This window comes from Thamnophis sirtalis, unplaced genomic scaffold (genome assembly GCF_051295495.1).
Source record: "Thamnophis sirtalis isolate CommonGarterSnake01/CBP01778 unplaced genomic scaffold, rThaSir2_p1.2 scaffold_7, whole genome shotgun sequence".
In the NCBI taxonomy this organism is placed as follows: domain Eukaryota; kingdom Metazoa; phylum Chordata; class Lepidosauria; order Squamata; family Natricidae; genus Thamnophis; species Thamnophis sirtalis.
In genome coordinates this window covers 26,406,621-26,429,277 of record NW_028261387.1, presented here as the reverse complement: position 1 = coordinate 26,429,277, position 22,657 = coordinate 26,406,621, and the positions used below count along the sequence as shown (strand labels likewise).

Sequence of the window (22,657 nt, the reverse complement as noted above, 5' to 3'; positions counted from 1 at the left end):
CAAAATCCTGTCAATGTCTATTCATATAATATATAAAGGATCTTACTCTCAAACACATGAGACCTAATGTCTCTAGAACAGCATTTTCCAATGTGGTGATTTCCAGACAAATTGAACATAACTTCCGTTTTCCCTAACTCAATGCTAACAGTAAAAGCAGTTCAACGGTGTAACCAATTATCCAGGTCAGTGGGGATACCTTTTGCTGGATAGCAGCAAGCAGAGGCTGCTTAGAGCAGCTAATTTACCGCTAGGTTTCTGCACTAAATGAGGATTTGTGTACTTATTGTGAAATGTCCCCTTCCACACCTATTGTTCTAAAGCAGAATAGGTGGTTATAGTATAAAGGATTAATTTCAGTTAAGCTCACTTCAGTGACTAAGACTACAATTCTGTTTTACTTAAACAGTAATCCTATCAGTCACAGGAGAAAATGCTGGTATTTGGGGAAAATGGGAGGCCAGCTAGAAAGAGGCCGACAGAAAGCAAGAAGCCAGATACCATAACCAAAGATTCAAGCTTAAGCTTAAAGAATCCTAATAAGCAGAACTGAGATACAATCTGATCAAAACATTATCCACTGAGTCACAAAAGAATCAGAGGCAACTGAGCACTTAATTCAATGGAATTTATATTTTCCGAAGAGAAGGACTGCAAGAATTAAGAAATGCACGCAGATTAAGCAATGCTTAAAATAGTCCCTAAGGGGAAAACTACTTGTCCGACCAGAAGCAAACCATGATACAAATCCTTTCCAATGGACTTATTAAAAAATTAATCCCATCTCATTAGAGCTACGGCAACTGCTTTCTGATCCAGCCTATCATTTTCAGCTGCATTACAACCATTCCATTTAGTATTTAATGACCGAAATGAAAACTAGCAATTAAGACAAGTGCCTTGAGAGTTACCTTCACAGATTCTTAGCTGCTAAGGAAAAAGAGTCAGGCCAGCTTTCCTTTCGAGGAAGTTCTCAGAAGTGCTATACAGGCAAATCATGGGGTGTTTTTTTCAGGAACTACAGTGGTGGGTCAGTTGGCTAATGACCTCGTTGGAAAAGCAAATACAACTTGCAGTACGATAACCCGGAGGGGTGCAAGGATAATTCATGTACACAAATGTGCAGAGCAACATTGGTAAGGATCCTGGCTGAGGAAATAGAGAAGAGAGGCTTCTCATTGACACCAGATACGTAAATTAAATTCTCAATAGAAAACAATCTTTTGAGCTTCAAAAACCTCCAATAAATCATATAAATGTATGATCCTTACTCAAAGGATTTTTTTTTTTAGTTAATCATATATCAGAGATCATACAAAGGACCACACACATTAAAATATTGAGGAACAAGGCAAGTCATGGCTGCTTCTTAAAAGAGCTTTTACCTCACCTAAGAAAATTCCATACAAAGAAACTGTTTTATTTTCTGAAATATTGCTCTAATTCTAAACACATTCCCGAGTCTTAAATCAGATTGTTCCAACAGGTTTTATATTCCAATATAAGCATTTAGAGGAGTGTAGCCAAGGTGAACTTCCTGAATTATGTACATTTATTTGGGTTTATTTTTAATAATCTAATATTAATTATTTGGTAAATAAAGCAAAAACTATACATTAAGTTATACAAGTATATATTGTTTTGAGATTTATAGCCTGTCTTTCCTCCTGACACAACCTTTCAAAATATAAAAACAATATTCTAACTATACTATACTATACTATACTATACTATACTATACTATACTATACTATACTATACTATACTATACTATACTATACTATACTTATACTATACTATACTTATACTACACTACACTACACTACACTACACTAAAGATAAGGTTGCACATATGTGCTAGTCGTTCCTGTCTCTAGGGGACAGTGCTCATCTCCGTTTCAAAGCCAAAGAGCCAGCGCTGTCCAAAGATGTTTCCATGGTCATGTGGCTGGCATGACTAAATGCCAAAGGCACATGGAACGCTGTTACCTTCCCACCAAAAGTGGTTCCTATTTTTCTACTTGCATTTTACCATACTTTTGAACTGCTAGATTGGCAGAAGCTGGGACAAGTAACGGGAGCTCGCTCAGTTATGCGGCACTAGAGATTCAAACCACTAAACTGCTGACCTTTCTGATCGACCAGCTCAGCGTCTTAGCCACTGAGCCAACACGTCACTAGACTAGACTAGAGTACTATTATAATACATGTAATACACATACATACATACATACATACACATACATACACACACACACACACACATAAAGAATTTTTTATTTTTGAATAAACACAGACAAACAAAACACAAAAAACACCACAAAACCATCTTCCGTTACAAATTGTAGAAAGTGTGTTAATTGGTTACAAAAAACTTTCGTGCATCCCTTCCACAGTCACCACCTATAATTCATATCAAATTATATATTTTAAATCAAATACATTTATATATATTACTACCATCATACCTCAACCTTCATTTGACTATAATTATTTTTACATCCTTTTATATAAAATATTCCAAAATTTAAAGAAAACCACATAATGGCATTCGGTTAACTGTTTCCATTATCATCTGGTAACATTACATCTTTATGACATGTTGTAAATTAAAAAAATGATTATATTTAATAACAAAGTTTCTAGACCTCCTTTCTTAATCACTGTTTACAATTTATATCCAATTTCCTTTTATCAAACCAATACATATGTATACATTGTTATCATTATCAATTATTTATCTAATTATATCCAATATCACTTCATTTTTTACATAATGCTCTAAATTTAACTTAACTAACTAATTTTTTATTATAAGCTTTCATATATCAACCTGTGTCTTTCCAGTAATAGTGCAATCTTATGTCTTTTGCCATTTGTGGGATTAATCTTCTGGTTGTTTCCTTAATAAGATTTGTATGGACTTCTCTTTGCAACTTGTTGCTTGTTGAATATCTTTTATAATCTTGAAACCCTCCATCTGCTTCTTTAATCAGCTTATCTTTGGTTATCAATAGTGATTCTGACAAAATTTCTCTCCTTAGATCCATCAATTCTTCTCTTTTTTCTTCTTCTCTACCTTGAAATCTGGGGTAGAGCTTCTGTCCATCTATCTCCCCTTTCCATATTCCACTCTTTCCATTTCCATCATTCTCTATAAACAAGCTGAAGAACCTTGAAGTGCAAAGTCAAAGTGATCAAAATGAAAAAAGAACGGGCAATGTTTCCAGGACTCAAGCCTCCAGCCTCCAAATGGCAGTGTTACTTCCTTTACTTCTGATATTACAACCCTCTTTGTATTCCTTTCATATCTTCTTTATATTCCAGGCTTAAAAGAAACAAAATTCTTAAGTGAAGCAAAATAGGAAAAAACCCTATCCAAACCAGTATTATAAAAATAAAGAAAAAGATTTTAATCCATAGGTTTAAAAAAGAAGTAGAAGAAGAAAAACTAATCTGTTCACTTTAAAAAATAGGAAATATTTGCAAAAATTCCATCCATAAAAGAAAAAAAAGATAACACACTGTCCAATGTAGTTTAATTTCGCCGCTTATTTTCTTCTGTTTTCAAATTTAATTTAGCTTTAATATTTTTTGGGAGGGGCAGTCTCTTTTATAACAATAAGATTTCCTCACCAGATGGACACACTTTCTCTTTCCGCTTTCCTCCCGTTCTGGAGCTGTCCCAACTTCAGCAGCTTTTGGCTGTGCTTCTGTCGCTGGCAAGAAGAGATTCTCTTGGATAAATCAGGAATTTTGCCATGTCCCTGAGATCAGCAAGAGGTACTCTTCCCTGTCACCATCTCTTCAGGATGGTTTAGGTCCAAAAGGACCGCCCAACAGCAAAAGTATCGACTGTGATCTCAGCGCTCCGAGATCGCACGTCGTGTCATTGCGACATCAGTTCCTGTCTCTCATAATAGTCTTTTTATGGCAATTTGCACACTATGATTTGCAAATAAGCTAATTTACAGAATTCATCCAAAATTTAGGATCCATTCTCCCAGGGGATTGAAATTTAGCAATGTGGTCACTGCCTAAGCACTGCCACTCTACTACTATGCAACCACAATCATCTTCTAAGGTCATGTGATTGTCATAGGCATATCCACAATATCTTTCTCATTGCCTTCTGGCCCCTGTGCTCAGTTGTCTGGTGGCAAGGCTCAACAGGTGAACAGGTAGGCAGCTTTAAATTTCCTCTCTTTCTATTAATCTGCACAATTTACCTGTTTTCAGATGTATGTGCTACCCATTGTGTGGTGCTTGCCTTCTGAAATTATATGCTTCCAGAGATCTCTGTAGCTCTCACCTTGAACATCTTCTGAAAGTCCTTTTAAAAGAAAAGACACTTCTCCCAGGCCTTTTAAATAGATATTTGTGCAGCCCTAGTTGATTAATTGATGCTTGGTTTGCCTTGTCACACAAGTTCTCTTCATTTTTCCAGTGTAAGCCAGCCAGAATTGGGAGTCTCCAAATCTAATACTGGTAGTTCTCAAATTACAATCATTTGTGGCGGCATAGTGCAGGGATGGGTTCTGGCAGCCACTATTGATGGTTTTCTTGTGGGCACACAGCGTGTCTACACTCACATGTGTAATACAATAAAAATTGTTCTGTGCACATGCAGAAGCCAAAAACAAGATGGCGGCGCCTACAGTGCCGCCAGGACAACTGGTTCGGGGGCATGGCAGGCCTGGGTCGCTGCTGGTTCCAGTGACCCAGGCCGCCAAAGCACTAACGGTTTGGCCAAACCGGTCCAAACTGGCACAGTGGTTAGAATCAGAGGTGATATTCAGCCTGTTCTGACCAGTTCTGGAGAACCAGTAGCGAAATTTGTGAGTAGTTCACAACTGGCAAATACCATCTGTGGCTGGCACGCCCCCATCTATTTGCTGCCTCCTGAGTCCCAGCTGATTGCTGAGTCTTCTTTTGTTGTCCTGCATAGGAGAATAGAGCTGGAAAGCAGGTTAGCGGCATGGGGAGGGAATTGGGATTTTGCAGTAACCTTCCCCAGGAATAGAGTGGGAATGGAGTTTTTGCGGTATCCTTCCCCCAGGAGTGGGGGGGGAGAATGGGGATTTTGCAGTATCCTTCCCCTGCCACCAGTGGCGGATTAAGTCTCTGGTGCCCTAAGCACTGGCAAACCTTGGTGACCCTCTTTTGTACATACTGTACAAATCGTCGTTGGATTTGTTTCTTTCTCAATTTTGTGGTGTGCCCTTTGGGCCTGGTGCCCTAAACACGTGCTTAGTCTGTTTATTTATTATTACACCACTGCTTGCCATGGCCACCAAGCCACACCATGCCCACAGAAACGGTAGTAAAAAATTTGGAATCCCACCACTGGCTTAGAATGCAATACTGCAGGCTACTTCTGCTGACCGCTGGCTGACTGCAGTTTGGCAGTTCAAATCTCACCAGGCTCAAGGTGGACTCAGCCTTCCATCCGTCTGAGGTCAGTAAAATGAGGACCCAGATTGTTGGGAACAATACACTGAATCTGTAAACCGCTTAGAGAGGGCTGGAAAGCACTGTGAACGGTATATAAATGCTAAGTGCTATGTATGATGGTTGCACTATCCCGGTTATCACCATTTGTAACCTTGCCAGCCAGATTCCAATAAGCAAAGTCAGTGGGGAAGCCAGATTCACTTAACAACTGCATGATTCATTTAAGAACTGCAATGATTCACTTAACAAACATGGCAAAGAAAAGATCGTTCAATGGGATAAAAACTTAACAACTGCTTTCCTTAGCAATGGAAATTTTAGGCTCAATTGCAGTCATAAATCAAGGACAATCCAATGCTTAACAAAACAAAACAATGCTTAAAGGAAGTCGTTGAGGCTGCTGCTTTATTTTTCAAATTGTTTGTTTAAATCTACACAGTTAAAAGAAAATCAGGTAAGGGAGGTGTCAAACTTGCGGACTCTGGGCCAAGTGCATCACGCACTGGCCACGCCCACCCCCATTTTAGCAAAAGGGGGGAGTTGCAATTTGTCACGTGACGACAACATGACGCCATGAGTTTGACATCCCTGAGGTAGGGCATAAAGCTGGATGGGCATATTAATATTCAGAAAAGCTACACTGGGGACCCAGGAGCTATAATTATGCTACCAGAAAAATTAGAAATATGAAGGAAGTCTTAGATCCAGAGATTCACACAGGCAACTTTTTTTCATCATGGAATATCTTTGTGTTGTGTTAATGGTGCAACATGATAATCAGATTTATATCTCACTGCAATCATAAATGGATTCTCAGCAGCTCATAGGCAAGAACAATAAAATCTTAATAAATAATAAACCACTGTATACAATATATACTACTCCCAAATAATATCTGGCATCAACACAGAGATGACCTTGAATAGTTCAGATTTCAGCTGATTTTGGAAGACAGAACATTATTTCTAGTTCTATTTCTGATTTTATAACTCCCCTAAAGCCATGGATTTTGCAAATTGTAAAAAAGTGTTGCATTTGTCTTCTGCATTACACATGTTTTTCCCTTTCTTTTGTACTTTGAAGTTGTGGGTGCTCCAATACTGGAAGTTTTTAAGAAGGCTTGTCAATCAGAAAGGTCGGCAGTTTGGTGGTTTGAATCCATAGTGCTGTGTAACAGAGTAAGCTCCCATTACTTGTCCCAGCTTCTGCCAACCTTGCATGTAAAAATGCAAGTAGAAAAATAGGAACCACCTTTGGTGGGAAGGTAACATGCCAGCCACATGACCATGGAAACATCTTTGGACAGCACTGGCTCTTCAGCTTTGAAACGGAGATGAGCACCGCCCCCTAGAGTCGGAAATGACTAGCACATACATATGCGAGGGGAACCTTTTTAAGAAGACATTGGCCAACCATTTGACTAAAATGTATAGGGTTTCTTGCAGGGAGTTGCACTAGAAGACCTCTAAGGTCCCTTCCAACTCTGTTGTTGTTATCGTTGTTGTTCTATATGAGATGCTCAAAAGTGTATTGGCTTTTAATAATATTGGTGAATTGCAACAGGTGCTTCCAGATTCCTTCTGGTTTTCTGCTATCATTCTCTCATTTTAGAAGCTGAGCTGAGCTGAAAAATGTGTTGTTGTTATTTAGTCACCAAGTCATGTTCAATTCTTTGCTGCACCATGGATCATAGCATGCCAGGCCCTCCTGTCTTCCTCTGTCTCCCAGAGTTTGCCCAAATTCATGTTCATTGTGTAAAATTGAAAAATTACATTTCAATAAATGAATAGATAACAGAGTGTTCCATATTCTACCGTACAAATTATCTTTTGCAGCCATACATTAAATGCACTTCCTTTTTCTTTTCTAGTTAACATCTGCCCTGGGAAAATCTTAAATATCCGAGGCACAGCATGAAAGCCTTTTAGAAAGCAATAGGAGGGATAAAACAATCTAATGAAAAAATTAAGCTGAATTACAATGTCGACTTTATTATTACTCTTCCTTGGGCAAAGATTCTCTTTCTATATGCCCCATTAAAAATAAATTACACCAAAATATTCATGAGTCTTTAAGGAATCATCCGTACGATTGCTGCAAGGTGTAATAGCTTCTGGAAAGGTCACATCTAAATTTTTTTACCTGAAATGTATCTACTATTATTATGTCAAAATAAAACATGGTAATACCCATGAAAAGCATCCAGAAAGGAGCTTCTACATAATCAAAGATCAAATTCTAAGTTGTATTTATATGGCTCTGAGAAGACAAATGCACCAGTATGTGTGAGCAGGGTCTGTTTGTGTGAACTGTTTGCAACTTAAGGTATGGAATAATTCTAGTGTCAAACCAAGGTAACAAGGTGAAGGACTCATGATAATTGAACAGGTATATAAAACTGTCACAATCTTGCCTAGGATGAGATGTATTATATTTTCACTACTCTTGTAATTATAATGCATGCTCTTCACATATTAATGTATGCACATTTTATGAAAATCTGTTAACTTTTGACCTCTTTTTTGATGAAGCAGCCATGTCCGATAGTAAGAAGCATTAAATGAGCAATATGGGATAACTTTCTCAAGCCTGGTATCTCCTGTTGTGTTGAAACAATGACTCTTCCAAGTACCCACACATTTGGAAGCATCAGTTGGGGAAAGTTTTTACAAGTAGAAAATAGAACTTGAATTTACAGTGAGGTGCAATTGGATACTTGCTCTTGTAGCTTTTTTCAGCCTATATACAGTATATCTTTTTTTTAAAAAAATAGACTTTTTCTTAAAACAGACCTTTTGAGAATTTAACACTGTATGTACCTCCAAATTAATTGGCCCTGTTAGTTACATTCAACAGAAGAATGTCTTTGGAGATTCTCAGTCATCTAGATCATGGTTGTCCCAAAGATGCTTTTACAAAAGGCAACTAGACTTTCTTTGCTTTTCCTTGAAGATATTTCACTTTTCATCCAAGAAGCTTCTTCAACTTCTCATCCACGAACTGAAGAAGCTTCTTGGATGAGAAGCAAAACACCTCCAAAGAAAACAAAGAAAGTCCAGTTGCCTTTTGGGAAAGCACCTTTGGGATTCAACAGAAGATCAACTTTGAATCCCAAATCATTTCTTTTTCAGCTTGGGTCATTATCAGATATATTAGTATGTGAACTAATTTGTGCAAACAAACCCAGCTTTAATACAATTAATTCAGAATCACTTAATACACACTCAATTGTCTTCAAAACATTTGGCTCAACTTTTAGTGATTCTGAATCTGTACACCAGTAAAGAATCATTAAACAATGAAGGCAATAATGCATATAAGAAACTATCTTTTTTGTCTCAATGTCATTTTCTCTTACATAACTAATGCTTGCTTGATTTTGTTAAGAATATTAGTTCACCTGCAGATATTCTCCTGCTTAGATTCATGTATGTTTTATAAATTAAATAAAATAAACTTTAAAAATCATTAAACCTTCCCTTTCAACATGGTTTGGGTTTGCAGAGTCCATTCTCCCTTTCATTTTGTTGCATCCTTTAATATGTCCGGGCAGTCAGTTGGCAAATAAGAGGCATTTTCTAAAGAGTAAATCATTAACCTACTGAAGTCAATGACAAAGGTTCCATTGACTTCTCTGGGATAAAAACTTGGATGTCGGTCAAAAAGCAAGTCCGTCTTTCTCAAGCTGGCTTATGGTTTTAACAATCAGTAGCTCAGAGGGAAGGTCAACACCCACCAATGAATGTCTACATGCCAAATACTGCAAGAATTGCATTTTTCAAACTTAGACAAAATGCTACTCTGTTCACACTGAATGGTGGCTCTGAGCTGATGGTGCAATGCAGGCAACTGTGAATGAATCATAAGAAGTATGCAGATCCAGTGAACATGCTCTTTGTAGTGGATTTGATTTAAAAGATATCATTTATCAACTGCACAATTATCCAACTGTTAAAATGTTCCTACAGTTACTTGGCTAATTGGTGCTATATGTGTAGAACATTTGATGGAACGTCTGATAACCTCTGATAACAGGGTTGCCCACCCATCCCACAACTTCAGATTTCTGGTGTGATTTTTTTTTGTAATTCTATTTTTTATGTAAAACAGCTGCTGGGAGAATATAGCACATAGAATATAAAATCATAGACTGGAAGGGACCTTGGAGGACTTCTAGTCCAACCCTGTGCACAAGACAGGAGCCCTTATACCACCCCAACCAAATGGTTGTCTAGCCTGTTTTTGGAAAACTCCAGTGATGGAGCACCCACAACTCCAGGAGGCAAGTTATTCCATTGATTAATAGTTCTCACTATGGTTTCTAATCATTTCTATTGCTGTTGTGCATGTATAATTTACTTTCATACATTTCACTAAGCTATTGTTTAACCACAGTTTAAATATACAATGTTTATTAATTGTAGTAATAAATAAACCACAGTTAAGTTCACATAACTTTAAAAAGCTTTTAAAATCACATCAGTGCTTATCCTAAACTATAAAGTGAACCTAGGCGATGTATATAAAGAGCAAGAAGACTAAACAACTGATCTGCTACAAGATAAAAGAGACTGCTCTACTTCTTACAGAGAAGAAAGATGCTAGAGAGTTGGAAAAAGGCCAATATACCACCCATATCTAAAGAGGGACAAGATTTTATTTTAATCAGACAGTATCCAAGTTGGGACAAGTAACGGGAGCTCACTCCGTTATGCAGTGAAACATCGAACTGCCAACCTTTTTGATCAACAAGCTCAGCGTCTTAGCCACTGAGCCACTGCATCCCTATTCTGTTCTATTACTTTGTGTTAATTTTTAACTTCCTTTTACATTTTCTTAATAATATTATATTATAAAAATAAAAGAGACATCTCTGCCAATCTCTTCTTTAATTCAGTAATTGTTTCCCTCCCCCTTCGCTTGCTTTAAAAAGAGCTTGCTTTCATATCTGCCAGACTATTACTTTTAAAAGCAGAGATCATTCTTGTTTTTTTTTATTTAACATGGATATATTTTATCATCAAGCTACCCAAATCCTTTTTGATGTCAGTGTTTAAATAGTTGAATGGCTTCATTTAAAATAGCAGTATAGCACAGATTTTAAATTAATTTGTGACCAGAATTCAGTGCCTGTGATCTTTCATGTGTCCTTCATGTTTCATAACAATTAACTGCATGATTAGTTTGAATGGAAGCTGCATGTTCTGTCTTCTGCCAAGTAAAGAGTGCCGTTTAAAAAGGTTGAGCTTATCCATTTTCTGAATTCAACTCAACAGCAGACAAAAACTTGGTTAATATCATTGCCCAGAGGGTCATTGGTTGCCCTCTCCCCTCTTTGGAAGAGTTTTATAATTCCTGCTGCCTTAAGAAAATTCAAAACATTCTTAAAGATCCATCGCATCCTGGGCACCCTTTTTTTGAACTATTACCATCCGGCAGCCGGTACATGATCATAAAAACAAGGACAAATAGGCTGAAAAACAGCTTCTATCCCAGAGCAGTAACTATATTGAATTCTATGGTATAGTACAATATCAATGCAATATTGGGTTTTCAATTTCAATTATATAGCATGTGAAGGATGTGCTTGTGTTTTTATTTTTTATAGTTATAATGTACACTGGAGTTGGCATTTAATTTCATTGTAGGATGTGCAATGACAATAAAGTAAACTAAACTAAAATGTCACTAAAAAAAAAAAAGAAACAACAACTGGCAAAAGCACCCAAAATATGTACAGCTCAAAGATCATACTTTTGGAGATTGCTTATATGTTGATAAAAGAAAAAAGAGAAGCTTTGCAGTGTTTGCGCTACCATGTATCACAAACTGTTTGTGCTACCATGTATCGTTGAGTAAAAAGTTTATAGCTGACAAAGCAAAAAGCAACATTTTCACATAAAGTTAGGAATATACCAAAGCACCCTCTGAATCCATTGCTCTCATTACTTCTAGAAAATAACTGAGGAATTAATGATTTATTTAGGTCAACCAGAGGGTTTGATGATAAACGGTCCCGTTTGGTCAATTATTAAAACTGTTTAAACTGGAGGGTTGCAAACTGTCCCACTACCATTGGTGGGATACAGAACGGACAGCCAATGGTATGCAATAACATGGAAAGGTAAAACCAAGATTCACAGTAGATAGACCCATGGTTAAGATAGAATCTAAGTCAAAGAATCCAGATCTATTGTAGGTAGATGACAGCTGGATGACCCCCTTCAACAATAGAACAGAAGTCATTTGCACATCTATTTTGAAGTTCCAGAAGTGCCAAATAGGAAATGCAATATTTTTTTGAAAAAAGTTTTTTCTTTTTCATACCTACATTCACAAATATACATTCTCATAGCTATTATTAACATTGTGTGTTATCTTTTTACATTTATAACAATCCATTTCTCCATCTAGAAATTTAAATATATAATCGGGATTGCTTTACCTGCCATCCCATAGATCCATCTTGTTTTACCACAACCCTACTTTTCCTTCCCTCTCCTTTTCTCCTTCCCTCCCTTCTTCTCTACTTTCTTCTTTCCTCTTCTCCTTTCCCATTTCTTTTTTTTTTAATAAATGTTTTTTAATTTTAGTTTAAAACAGGTACAGCATCTTTCTTTACATCTGTAGAAAATGTATCAATCAATTACAGATAAGTTTTGGTACATCTCCTCCACAGTCAACCAACATAACTCATATTAACTCAAGCATTATTATATATCCATTTTCATTTAACTGTAATTATTATTTAGAAATATTAATAAAAATAATAATCTTGAACAATACCTGCCCACACCAGTGGGGAAAAAAAAATCAAAAGAAAAAAAGCACAAATAAAAAATAAAAAATAAAATAAAAAATAAAAAATAAAAATAATACAAAAAAAGACAAAAACGACAAGTGACAAGGCAGGAAAACAAAACAAAACACAGGTGTCTATTATGAAAAAAAAAGGAAGTATATCAACTGGTTACAACATGCTTTGGTGCTTCTCTTCCATTAACTCATATTAATTCAAATATCTTAACTTGAATATTTACCATATCAACATCATTATACCTCCAGTTTAAATTACCTATGGTTATTTAAACATCCTTCATCCTTAGCTATGCTAAAGAATTAATCCATAACACATGCTGACAATTCATTTACTTATTTGTAAAATCCTCTATTATCATCAAATCCTCATATCCTATTTTAGCTGGACATCCATAATATTTAATTATATCATATATCATAACATTTTCCCAGTATTGATTAACATTTGATTGTATGTATTTTATTTAGTTTTTTTAATAGTGATAATTATTGTAGTTAATACTCTTTATGTATAATCTAAAGATGTTTTCTCATATCCAATTGTTAGTTATCATATCAACTCCACATTATATACATTACTATCAATATCAATTATTATTCAACTATATCTGTTACAAGAAAAAGCAATTAGGTTTAACTAGTTTTCAATTGTATTCTTCAATCTATCAGCCAGTTCCAAATTATATATATTACTATCCATATCAGTCATTATTCAGCTATATCTATTACACATTAAGGTAATCAGATTTAGCTAATTTTAAATTACGTTCTTCCATCTGTCAGCCAGTGTCTCTCCAATAGCAAAAACTTCTCAAGCCAATTGCCACGCGTTGGATAAATTTACCAAATGTTTTCATAAGCAAATCCAGACAAAGATATTTTTGCACCTTTGGACTCTGAATGTCAGTGATGAAATAATAATGTTGTCCTGGGCTTGTAAAATTTTCCAAATTAACTTTAATTCTCAAGGGTGGATTTTCCATTCCTCCTGCACTCTGTCTCTTTAAATGAGTCTTCTTTATAGCTCCCCCCCTCCTTTCTTCCTCTGAGATAGACCAGACACCATTTCTCACATTTTCCATTTGTATTTCAGGAACATTTAAACATTCAACGATCTCAGTTTTTACTTCATATTTTAAAATCAGATGATCCAATTTTCTTTCCAGCCTTTGATAAGAGTCAAAAAGCCCTCTACATGCGGAAAAAAGAATCTGAAATGAAATCTTAGAGGTATTTTGAGACGCCATGATGTGTCGTAGTTAAAAATTGCAAGCTCTTTTTTTTTTTTCCACAGACTTCGAAGCACTTTTCTTAGTCTCTTACAGGCTGTGCAATCTTATCTGATCGTAAACAGAGCCAAGTAATAAAGTAATAAAAATGTCGAATCGTGACGGGCTAATTAGTAGAAAATAAATTTTATGATCCACTTAGGGAGATTCAGAGGGGGGAGGATGTCGAGGAGTTTCTTGAAGCATTTAAGAAGTAAAGTAACCACCAGCCATAAATCCATTAAAAAAAGCCAATTCGCCGCTAAATTTCCCTGTTCTTTGGTTTCAGTTAGCTTAAGTTTTTAACGCGAACAGTCTCTCTTGGATGATAAAATCAGCTTACCAGATGACATCACTTCTACCATTCTTAGGGGCAACCTGCAGTTTCAGTTAGCACGCAGCTAATCCAGAAAGGAATTGGCACGAGAGTTAATACCCCCCCCCCCAGAGACTTGCGGGTGTCTCTGAGGTCCTGGGTCTCTCCTCACCTTCACTGTCGTCTACGGGACAGCTAGAGTTCAAAGAACCCGTCCAAAAATCCTTCGGTATAGAGGAATTTCAGGAGTAGCCTGAAACTCCATCTTCTCACTGCTAAGCCCCGCCTTCTTGCCCTCCTTTCCCATTTCTTCTTCCCTTTCCTCTTCCCTACTCCTCCCCTCTTCTTCCCCTAGGAAATGCAAATTGTGGGAACTTTCAGCTTTATGAAAGTGCATAGCAGAAAGCTGGGAGACACTGAGTCACACCAGGCAGAAAAACATTTCTTAAAGATCACTTTCTCCTTCCATTTCTAGCCTAAATACATGGGTGTAAGGAGCTATAGAGATGGCCTTTAGACCAGCAGTCACCAACTGGTGCTCCGGGAGAAAATTTTGGTGGTCCACTGAAAAATTATTTGCATTTCTATATTACACTAAATACTATTTATCTTTTTAAAAAAAATAATATTAGCAGTCCACAGGATTTAAAATTATGAATTTAGTGGTCCCTGAGGTCCGAAAGGTTGGTGACCCATGTTTTAGACCATTCAGAAGCCATCAAGATAAGAACAAGAGCAGAAGAGGGCATTCAGCCCAAGGATGCAGATAGGTATTGGAAAAAGTCTCTGATTGATGCCCTTTAACTCGCTATGCTATAAGTGGGGAAAAACAGGCTTGCAAGTTACTGTTACTATAGCATAGTTCAACTAAGTGTAGAGTTAGTCTTCCTGGGGAGTCAGTTTCCCTATTGGGTCTACCTCATAGGGCATAGGCCTCACAACAGAGATAATTTTAAAAAGAAGAAATTAAAATTGGTTTTTCTTTAACCAAGCAAACAGACATATAAAAATAAAAAGTGAGGATCATGAGCGTTTACTTGTTCCCAGATTTTTACAGCTCTCCAAAACTGTAATAAAGAGGGAGCAAAGCTGTGGGTTGTCCCAAATCCGGGCAAACCCGTAGCAGCCCACCCCTTCCTTAATCTAAAGCCAGCCCTGTATCCTTAAGAGGCTGGCCAGCTCCATCACTAGACTATCCAGAGTGAAAGATGCTTAGCCCTTGAATGCCAGTGACTTTCTTTTCTGAAATGAGGGAGGGAGTGGCCATTGGAACTTTGCAACCAGGGGCCAGCGATCAAACAATCATTAAGTATCCGGTTGTAAATCAAGGGCTACCTGCCGAGGTACTTTTTTAAAACAGAAAAACATGTCCAACAGCTGATTTGGAACTTTCATTCATTCATTCAGAATAACAGTCAAAAGCCTGTTAAAAAGACAAGGACATTTTTGTGCTTGTGTGCTCTGAAACCAAACACTGTACCCTATGCTCAGCAAGAGGATTTCTTATGATCCAGCATCTAGGTATCAATATGTAGAGGAATTAAGTGGGAATAAGTATGGATTTATTTCGGCTTATTAGAATCATTTTTCTTACAGGCAAGTTAGAGGTTCTCACATTTTTAACGTGTGCTTTCTTATTTACCACCTAGTATTAAACATTTGTATGAGAGGATTTGAAGAGAAAACTAAGCACCTAAACACAGACACAGACACAGACACAGAGAGAGAGGGAGGGAGGGAGGGAGAGGGAGAGGGAGAGGGAGAGGGAGAGGGAGAGGGAGAGGGAGAGGGAGGGAGGGAGGGAGGGAGGGAGAGAGAGAGAGAGAGAGAGGGAGGGAGGGAGGGAGGGAGGGAGGGAGGGAGAGAGAGAGAGAGAGAGAGAGAGAGAGAGAGGGAGGGAGAGAGAATTCACCTTGGCACCACTACAGTGTGCAGGACATTTCTGATTGGGCAGCACTACCAAAGATTACTAATGCTGATAAAGAGGGATCAGAAGTAATTTTGAACAAGATGTACCACAAAAACGAGTTGTTCCACAATTGTCTGACAAAGCAGCATTTATTCCATAACTAGTCAACTTAGTTTGATTAATCCTGGAAGATGATTTGGCTGTGAAATACATATGGACTTTGAAGTACTGTAGTTTATCTTTATCAGCTGTTCTGGATGGCAGGGATTGTCACTGACACCGCCTATTGCCGCTGATTGCCACCGCCTATCAACAGCAATTGGCTGTGGCAGCAGTGATCCCCGCCACCTAGAATAGCTGATATGGCGGTATTCCAAGTGGCCAATCCAACCACCTATTAGCTGCTTGGCAACAAAGGGTCCAGCATTCCCCAGGGGGAAATGGCATCAGTGGTGACAGGCGGTGGTGGTGACCAGCAAACCCCCCCTCCCCTCCCACCACAATATTTACTCTATGCAATGCACAGACATTTCCACACACTTTTTTGGGGGCGGGGGTCTCTTATAGTGCAAAAAATATGGTACATGCTTTCAAACTGCTAGGTGAGCAGGAGTTGTGGGAAATAACAGGAGCTCACGCTGTCATGCAATGCTCTGGTCCCAAACCCAGGCTGTCAACTTTCAAACTGACAAGCTCTGCATCTTTCAACACTGAGCCATTGCACCCCCTGTGTAATAACCAATATTGTCACTCAATTATTCAGTTTATGAGCTGCTTTTTCAAGACATTGGATGTTTTAAACCTGTGAGATCAAAATTTAATTCTTACATATGTGACTCCACAGAGTCTAGAAAACAGAGTTACCCTGTGATTAGATAGGTGGCTAATAAATTTAACAAATAAATACATAAATAAAACCATATGTATTCAACTATGTATTGAAAACAACCACATTTAGAATCAGCCTATCTTTGATATCCTATGATGGGGAAAACAATTATTATTCTCATATGCTGCTTATGGGTTTATAATGCCTAGTAAAGTATACCACCTTTCAAGGACACATTTGGGATGTTTTGGAAAAAGGCTGACTCTTGAGAGCAGCATATAATTCTCACCCAGGGAAATGATTTCAATATATCATTATTATATGCACAAAGATGGAAGATTACAGAAATATTCATAAAGACCGTTGGCTTACCTGAACGGTCGTTCTCGGGGCACTGCGAAGAGAGCCCAAATGCTGGGTTAACACAGCCTATCTGCCCTTGGACTGAGTGATGTTTTTCTTGACCACGCCTCCCTTTGCCTGCACATGCTCAATTCGAAAACGAAGGAACCGTCCTGTAATCAATTACAGTCAATACAGCCACATCGTTCAAATACAAACACCCGGGTGGGTTTGGGCTCTCTTCGCAGTGCCCCGAGAACGACCGTTCAGGTAAGCCAACGGTCTTTCTCCAGTGCACTGCTCAGAGAGCCCAAATGCTGGGACATGCCCAAGCTATTGAGTCCCAGGGTGGGGAAGCGCCGAAGCCTCTGGCATTTCAGCCACTCTTTGTAATACTCTTCTGCCAAAGGAGGCTTCGGCTGAGGCAAAGGTGTCAATCTTATAGTTTCTAATAAAGGCCGTGGGGGAAGCCCAGGTGGCCGCTCTACAAATGTCTAGGATAGAGGCCTGGGTTGCCCAGGCTGCAGACGTTGCAGCGCTCCTGGTGGAGTGAGCGGTGATTCTTCTCGGAGCCGTCTTGCCCTGGTGCTCATATGCCAGTTTGATGCAAGCACGTAGCCAACGTCCCACAGTGTGAGAGGAGACCTTGCGGCCCAGGGACGCAGGGAGGAAGGAGACAAAGAAAGCCTCTGACCGGCGGTAGTCCTTTGTTCTCTTTACATACGTGCGCACGGCCCGTCTCATGTCCAGCTTGTGCCACTCACGCTCCTTAGGGTGAGAAGGATGGGGACAGAAGTTGGGCAAAATAAGTTCTTGAGTCCTGTGAAACAGGGAGTTAATTTTCGGAGCAAATGACGGATCAAGTCTCAATATTACTCTGTCCGGGTGAACTACGCACAAATCCTCCCTGACAGAGAGCGCAGCAAGCTCGGCTACCCTGCGAGCGGATGTAATGGCCACCAGGAAAGCGGTTTTGATGGTGAGGTAGCGCAGACTGGTCTTTTTCAAAGGCTCAAATGGGGCTTTGGTCAGGGCCTTAAGCACAAATGGAAGATCCCATGACGGATACCGGTGAACAGTTGGAGGGCTGATGTTCGCTGCTCCCTTGAGAAAGCTCTTGATCTGGGGAAGCTGACTCAGCGAGCGAGAGGAGCCCTTTGCCAGGATGGTAGACAACGCTGCAACCTGGCGTCTGAGGGTGCTGACTGCAAGGCCCTTATCCAGACCCTCTTGCAAAAAGTCTAGGGTCTGGGGGATCGAGGCTGAGGAGGCCTCTATGTTCCTAGTCTTGCACCACCGTGAGAAGGCGGCCCAGGTGGCCTCGTAGATTCTAGTCGTAGAGGGCTTCCTGGACGCTTGGATTGTTCGAATGACCTGGTCAGAGAATTTTTGCTTTCTCAGGAGCTCCCCCTCAAGCGCCAAACGGCTAGCTGCAGCCACTGGGGCTCCGGATGGGTGATGGCCCCCTGGCTGAGGGCAATCTTGTCCCGGGGGATTCTCCAAGGTCTTTGAACTGAGAGGCTGACCAGGTCTGCGTACCAGGGCCTTCTGGGCCAGAAGGGAGCCACCAGAATGAGGTCTGCCTTTTCGGTCAGGAGCTTGTTCACCACTTGAGGGATGAGCGGAAGTGGAGGGAAGGCATACAGAAGTCCCTGAGGCCACGCTGACCTCAGAGCATTTGTTCCCTCCGCCTGGGGCGAGTGGTAGCGACTGAAGAAGCGTGGGAGCTGTGTGTTGTTGTGTGTGGCAAACAGGTCTACCTGTGGCTTGCCGAACCTCCTCACGATCTGCTGGAACAGGTCCGGGTGCAGGCGTCACTCCGAGTGGTCGATGCGTTGGCGGCTCAGCCAGTCTGCTTCCCGGTTGCTTACGCCGGAGATGTGATCTGCACTGAGAGAAGCCAGATGACGTTCCGCCCACCTGCCCAGCGCTTCTGCCTCGAGCATGAGGGCCTTTGATCGAGTGCCCCCTTGCCGGTTTATGTGCGCTTTTGTCGCCACATTGTCTGTCATCAACAGTACATGAGCCCCTCCTACTAGAGATGCGAACTTTCTCAGCGCTAGGCGAGCTGCCCTCAGTTCCAGCCAATTGATGCTGTGGGCGGCCTCCCTCTGAGTCCATCGGCCTTGGGCTAGGTGGCCCTGACAGTGGGCGCCCCACCCCAGGAGGCTGGCATCCGTGGTGACAACTAGTCTCTCCGGCTCCTTGAACAGGCAGCCCTTCCTGACTGCCTTGGACCTCCACCATGCCAGAGACCGGACCACCTTTCGTGGGAGCCGAACCCGCCTGAGTGAGTTGCTGTTCCTGGCCCTCTGCACTGGCAGCAGAAACCACTGCAGCTCCCTGGCGTGAAGGCGAGCCCAGGGAACCACCCCCAGGCACGAGATCATTATCCCTAGGAGCTGGGACAGCTGAATGATGGGTACCGACCTGGCAAGGCTGCAGTGCTTCACTCTGCGTCTCAGGTTCGACAGCCGGTCTGGCGAAAGAAATACCTGGCAGGAGGTGGAGTTGATGACCGCACCCAGGTGCTGTATACAGGTGGATGGTCGGAACTGGCTCTTCTCCATGTTGACAGAGAAGCCATGGTACTGCAGGGTCTGCACAGTTAGAGAAACATCGCGGTGTGCCTGCTTGGTGGTGAGAGAGTGAATGATTATGTTGTCTAAATAACATTCCAGACGAACCGGATGGTTGCGGAGATGAGCCGCTAGCACTGCCAGAATTTTGGTGAATGTTCTGGGCGCAGATGATAGCCCGAAGGGAAGAGCCCTGTACTGGAAATGCTTCCCTTCCGCGTAGAACCTCAGGAACCGCCTGTGGGCCACATGGATGGGGACATGCAGGTAGGCCTCTTTGAGATCTATTGATGTCAATAGGTCCCCCTCCCTCACACAGCCCAGGATGGAGTGGAGTGACTGCATCTTGAACCTCTTGTAAGCCAGATGCTGATTTAGGCTCTTGAGGTCCAAGATGGCCCTCCACCCCCCTGAACTTTTGGGCACTAGGAAGAGGATCGAATAGAAGCCCCTCCCCTGCTGATGCCTGGGGACTGGCTCTATCGCCTCTATCTCTAGGAGATGGCAGATTTCTGCCCTCATGCGTTCCCTCTTTTCTGGGTTCCTGGGGGTAGGACAGCGGATAAACTTTCTTTGGGGAAAGGATAGGAAGTCCAGGAGAAGGCCCTTGCGAATGGTGTTGAGGACCCACTTGTCCGATGTTATCTCCTCCCACCTGTCGGCATACAGCCGTAGCCGACCCCCGATGGGGGGATCCCTGTGACCGTCACTTTCCCTTACGAAAGGGCCGGGATCCACCACTGTTGTTTCCTCCTCCTCGGAATGGTCTCTGAAAGGAAGACTGGGATTGGTTGGCACGAGCCCCGAAGGATCTGTCTTGGTGCCTATCCCCCCCTGCCTGAGAGGGCCTCTGATAGGAGGAAGGGTGAGAAGATTGCCCTGTTTCCTGGCTCCTGTAGGGTCTCTTACGAAAGGACCCCGCCCCTTTCCGGTCACCCCTTTTAAAGGTTGCCGGAAGGATCTTGCGTTTGTCCTTGGTTTCGGTGACAAACTTGTCCAGGGCCTCTCCAAACAGAAAGCCCCCTTTAAATGGGGCCGATGCCAGCTTCCATTTAGCCTTCATTTCGGCCTGCCAGTGCCTGAGCCATAGGAGGTGGCGGGAGGTGATATTGGAAGCTAGAGCTCTGGAAGAGAATTTTGCTGCTGTCAAGGTGGCATCCGCCGAATACTCGACAGCGGTAATAATCTTGGTTAGCTCATGGCGCCACCTAGATTTCCTGGGCGGGGGTCTGGACCTGAGTTGGCGCAGCCAGAATAGGGTGGCCCTAATAAAAAAGGAGGCAGAGGTGGATGCCTTGATGGCCCAGGCAGACGCCATGTGTGTTTTCTGACATGCCTTTTCTGACCTCTTATCTTCTGCCTTAAGTCCCTCTAGGAGCTCAGCTGGCAGGTTGGAATTGGAAGTCAGAGACACGACTGGGGCATCTACTTCTGGGAATTTGAGGATTTCCTCCATTTTATCTTCTACTGCATATAGAGTTCTATCCCCCCCACTGGGGTTGGTCAGGGTGCCTGGCTGTAGCCACTGGCGCTGTACCGCGTCCATAAATAGGTCTGGCACAGGAATAACCTCGGGGGTTTCTACTGTCTCTTTGAACAACCCATGCTTAAGATCCTTGGAAGTGGAAGCCTGAGAGGCCTCAGGTCTGGAAGTGGGGCCTATCTCTGTGGCCGTCATGGCTTTGTGCAAGATAGACTTGAATAATGACGGTTGAAACAGGCCAGAGAATTTTGGCTTGTCAGGGGTGGGGTTTTCGTCTTCAGAAAGGGCGAAAATCTCCCCTTCTTCCTGCTCAGAACTTGATAACCCAGAGTGAGAGGGGCTTGAAGATGGGGAGGAGGATACAGGCTCCTTAGAGGTGGAGGCCCTAGGTTTGCGTTTCTCCTTTGGGGCCTTGCCCTTGCTAGAGCCCTTGCGCTTAATGCTTTCAGCTATCCCTTGGGAGATGGCTAAGGCAATTACCTCCCTCATTTCATCCGAGAGAGCAGAACTTTTTCCCCTTTTTTTCTTTTGCTTACTGGGCCTGCGCTGGCTAGGCCTGCCTGAGCTGGATCCACCCTTCCCAAAGGGGGAATTCTGGACAGAATCTCGTTCCTCTCCGATGGAGGAGCTAGGGGAGTCGGGGTACCCCCAAGATGCTTCAGGAGATGGATCCCTGGATGCATAGTTATCCCCAGACAAGAATTCACTGTCCCCGGGGGATTGGGCCTCACGATCAGGGGAGGCTGACTCCCTGCTGCGACGGTCTGGGCTAGGTTCTGGCTGAAGGGGCCTTGAAACCTCCCTGGGATCCACTGTGGCTCTTGGAGAAGACCTTTCAAGTGAGCCTTTGTGCCCTTTGCCTTTATTTACAGAGGGATCCAGCTTGCAGCGCTTGCTGGAGGGCCCCACCTGATCCCCTAAGGCCTCCCTGCATTCCTCAGCCATTTCAGGTCCCCACGAGGCCTGGAAGATAGCTGGAGTTGGGATGGGCACGCGCTGGCCTTTGCAGTCCAAAAGCGCTGGCAGAATCTCCAGGAGGGAAGGGCCGCCTTGGGGTCGGATTTCCTTCCTCCCACCGCCCTCGGTTCCCCGAGACTTAGCTTATTTTCCGGAGGGAGAGGCTAGCTGGCTTCCCAGACTAGCCCCCAGCCTCCCCGCGGCGTTCAGCAGTCGTTGAGGGCTCGCTGAAGCTCCGTTGGCTGGCTGGGCTCTTCTTGCTGCCTTGTTCCTCGCACGCTCTGAGCTCTGCCGCTCTGCCCAGTGAGTCGGAGCGATCCAAAATGGCGGGGGGTGCGCACGCAGCCGCTTCCCGCTCTTTCCAGCCCTGAAGGTGTGCGAAGGCTCCAGCCGTCGCTGCTGTTGCCGGACAAAATGGAGCAGGCGAGGGAATCCTAGCAATCCGGCTCACCTGCTTTAGAGCCTTCTCAGAGCCTTGCTGGACTTTTCCTCCCCCTGGGACGCCCCTGTTCCAACAGGGAACTTGGTTTATCCCACTAATTGCTCCCTTGCTAGCCAGCCCCCGCTGTGCAAGCCTTTTCAACCCCCTGCAGTGCTTGCAATTAGCAACAGCAGGGAAAAACCCGGCAGCCCTTCTCTTAAAGCGACGGAAGCCTCACTGGAGGCAAATAGACAGACCTGATGTAGAAGCGTGATTTTCT

At 42.1% G+C, this 22,657-nt stretch overlaps 2 protein-coding genes across 5 annotated transcripts in view; both read right to left on the bottom strand.

The window, feature by feature from the left end:
* KANK4 (KN motif and ankyrin repeat domains 4) overlaps nt 1–22,657 on the bottom strand; it is an 87,777-nt gene that overhangs the window by 50,540 nt on the left and 14,580 nt on the right. The window lies entirely within an intron of this gene.
* Nucleotides 16,400–20,038, bottom strand: LOC148044576 (uncharacterized). Its single transcript, XM_087720758.1, has 3 exons — nt 19,368–20,038; nt 18,235–18,822; nt 16,400–16,493 (listed from the first exon to the last, which is right to left on the bottom strand). The coding sequence occupies exons 1-3, from the start codon at nt 20,036–20,038 to the stop codon at nt 16,400–16,402; spliced, it is 1,353 nt and encodes a 450-aa protein (XP_087576884.1).